Source organism: Lathamus discolor, unplaced genomic scaffold, assembly GCF_037157495.1.
Source record: "Lathamus discolor isolate bLatDis1 unplaced genomic scaffold, bLatDis1.hap1 Scaffold_253, whole genome shotgun sequence".
NCBI lineage: Eukaryota > Metazoa > Chordata > Aves > Psittaciformes > Psittacidae > Lathamus > Lathamus discolor.
Genome location: NW_027069282.1, coordinates 1 through 3285, shown reverse-complemented (window position 1 = coordinate 3285; position 3285 = coordinate 1). Strand labels below are relative to the sequence as shown.

Genomic DNA, 3285 nt, shown 5'->3' with positions numbered 1-3285 from the left:
CATTCTGATCCCCAATTCCCCCCATTGCACCCCCAGTTCCCCCCACTGCAAACCCAATTCCCCCCCATTGCACCCCCCCCAACCCCACCATTGCAACCCCAATTCCCCCCATTGCTTCCTGCCCCCCAATTCCACCCATTACAATCCCCTCCACCTCCCCTCATTGCATCCTGACCCCCAGTTCCCCCTATCGCATCCCTCCAGGCCCCCAATTGCCAACTGACCCCCAGTTCCCCCCCATTCCATCCCTCCTCCCCCACATTGCATCCTGCTCCCCAGTACCCCCATTACAACCCCCAATTGCCTCCCACCCCCCCCCATAGTTAGCATCCCCAGACCCACCTCCCCTCATTCCCTTTCCAGGACCCCATTCCCACCTTTCCCAGCCCCGCCATGGCCTGCAGCCTGAAGGACGAGCTGCTCTGTTTCCATCTGCCTGAGCATCTACCAGGACCCGGTGAGCTTCGGGTGCGAGCACTACTTCTGCCGCCGGTGCATCACGGAGCACTGGGTGCGCCAGGAGCCGCAGGGCACCCGCGCGACTGCCCCCGAGTGCCGCCGCACCTTCACCGAGCCCACCCTGGCCCCCCAGCCTCAAGCTGGCCAACATCGTGGAGCGGTACAGCGCCTTCCCGCTGGACACGCTGCTGGTGCGCCCAGCGCAGCCCCTTCCCCCTGCAAGGACCACGACAAGGTCAAGCTCTTCTGCCTGAACCGACCCTGCGCTTGCCGTCGTCTGCTTCTTCTGCGACCAGCCCGCCATGCACGAGCAGCACCAGGTCACCAACGTGGATGATGCGTTCGAGGAGCTGCAGGTGCGTCTGTCCGTTCCGCCCAGCCTTCCTTTCTTTCCCTCCCTCCTTCCATCCATCCACCCATCCACCCATCCATCCATCCATCCATCCATCCATCCAACCATCCCTTACATCCATCCTTTCTTCCTTCTATCCATCAATCCATCCTTACATCCATCCTTACATCCATCCATCCATCCTTCTTTCCTTCCTTCCATCCATCCTTTCTTCCTTCCATCCATCCATCCTTACATCCATCCTTCTTTCCTTCCTTCCTTCCATCCATCCTTTCTTCCTTCCATCCATCCATCCATCCTTACATCCATCCATCCATCCTTCTTCCCTTCCTTCCTTCCATCCATCCTTTCTTACTTCCATCCATCCATCCTTCTTTCCTTTCTTCCTTCCATCCATCCTTTCTTCCATCCATCCATCCATCCATCCACCCTTCCATCCTTCTTTCCATCTGTTCATTCCGTCCCTTCTTCCATCCATCCAGCCAGCCATCCTTTCTTCCTTCTATCCATTCTTCCTTCCTTCCATCCATCCTTGCTTCCCTCCATCTGTCCATTCCATCCATCCATCCATTGATCTTTCTTTTCTTCCTTCCTTGCATCCATCCTTCCATCCATCCATCCTTCCATTCATGCACCCATCCTTCCATCCATCCATCCTTCCATCCTTCCTTGCTTCCTTCCATCCATCCATCCTTCCATCCATCCATCCTTCCATCCATCCATTCTTCTATCTTCCATCCACCCTTCCATTCTTCCTTCCAGCCATCCACCAGTCCTTCCCTCCCTCCCTCCCTTCATCCATCCATCCTTCCTTCCATCCCTCCCTCCCTCCCTCCCTCTATCCATCCATCCTTCCCTCCATCCCATCCCTCCTCCCCCCCTCCCATGCAGCATCATCCCTGCCCTGAGCTGCCCCTCTGAGCTTTTGTCCATCTGTCCCTGCACCCAGTGGGGGTCAGCCCCACAGCTTCCTCCTCTCTGTCCATCAATCCAGGTGCCCTTCCGCAGCTGCTCCCATTGGCATTCCCCTTCTCCATCCGCACTGGGGATCCCTGTGGTCTTTGGGTGCCCTCACTGGGGCGCTACGGGTTCCTCAGGCGTACACACCCCCACCGCCCCCTCGGGCAGGGAAGCTGCCTCCTGGGACCCCGCTCTCCCCCCCACATCCCCGTTTGATCCCGGTTTGATCCCTGTTTGTTGGGTCCGTTCTCAGCGGGAGCTGCGGGAGCAGCTCCAGGGGCTGCAGGAGAGAGAGCGAGCGCGAGCCACACGGAAGCTCTGCACGTCCTGCGGCGGCAGCTGGCCGAGACCAAGGTAGGAGCCACACCCAGGGGCTGCATCCCGACCCCCCAGCCCTTCCCTGCACCCCAGAGACTCCAAACCCCCCCATTCCATGGGGCCGCTGCCCCAGAACCCACCGCAGTTCGAGGAAGCCCATCAGGCTGCTGATCCCAAAGAGGGAGCAAAAGATGTTCCCTTCAGGGCTGCTTTTAGTTGTCTTTTTTAATTCGTTTTTAGTTTATATTTCATAGAATCATGGAAACATGGAATGGGTTGGGGTGAAGGGACCTTAAAGCTCCTCCAGCTCCAACCCCTGCCACGGGCAGGGACCCCTTCCATTGGAGCAGCTTGCTCCAAGCCCCTGTGTCCAGCCTGGCCTTGAGCACTGCCAGGGATGGGGCAGCCCACAAGCTTCTCTGGGCACCCTTGTGCCAGCGCCTCAGCAACCCTCACAGGGAAGAGCTTCTGCCTTATCTCTGACCCTGTTTGAACCCTTCATCTCCTTGCTCGCCTTTTGGTGAGCTTTGATCTTCTCCATCCCCACACGGTGCCGTGGTTTAGCTTTATCTATGGGGTGAAATACCCGCCCTTGGAGCGCCCGGGGTTGAGTTAACGGTGCTGTAAAGGGTCTCTTTGGGGGATCAAAGCCTCATGGAGGGGGGGTCCTGACCCCTTCACACCCCCCCAAGTCTTCAGCCAAGAGCCTGCGGGTGACCATCGGGGAGGCGTTTCGAGCGGGCTGCACCGGCTGCTGCGGGAGCGGCAGAAGGCGATGCTGGAGGAGCTGGAGGCCGACACCGGCGCGGGACCATCACCGACATCGAGCAGAAGATGCAGCGCTGCAGCCAGCAGCTGCGCAGGTGGTGCAGGAGGGGCAGCCAGATCCTGCAGGGAGCGCCTGGCCGAGGGCCGACAAACACCTCTTCCTGGCCGGGAGTCGCGTCCCTTTCCGAGAGGTGGGTGACACCGCGGGGGATGCTGCGGTCCCCCGCCCCTGCCCCTGCATCCTTACGCTCCATCGCGTCGCTCCTTCGCAGGCTGAAAGGGAAGATCCATGAGACCCAACCTGACCTATGAGGACTTCCCCACCTCCAAGTACATGGAGGGCCGCTGCTGCAGTACAGCACCATCTGGAAATCGCTGTTCCAGGATATCCATCCCGGTGAGGGCAGGGGGAGGGCATGGATGAGGGA

At 59.3% G+C, this 3285-nt stretch overlaps 1 protein-coding gene across 1 annotated transcript; it reads left to right on the top strand.

Annotated features, from left to right (window-relative positions):
• Nucleotides 1-372: 372 nt before the first annotated feature.
• TRIM62 (tripartite motif containing 62) lies at nt 373-3254 on the top strand (the record flags this gene model as incomplete). Its single annotated transcript, XM_065664533.1, is given in 13 exon segments — nt 373-426; nt 428-586; nt 588-648; nt 651-712; nt 714-815; nt 2025-2072; nt 2075-2125; nt 2782-2829; nt 2832-2897; nt 2900-3048; nt 3130-3154; nt 3156-3194; nt 3197-3254. Coding segments are annotated over 13 exon segments (901 nt in total), but the record flags the coding sequence as incomplete, so codon positions are not given.
• Nucleotides 3255-3285: the final 31 nt, after the last annotated feature.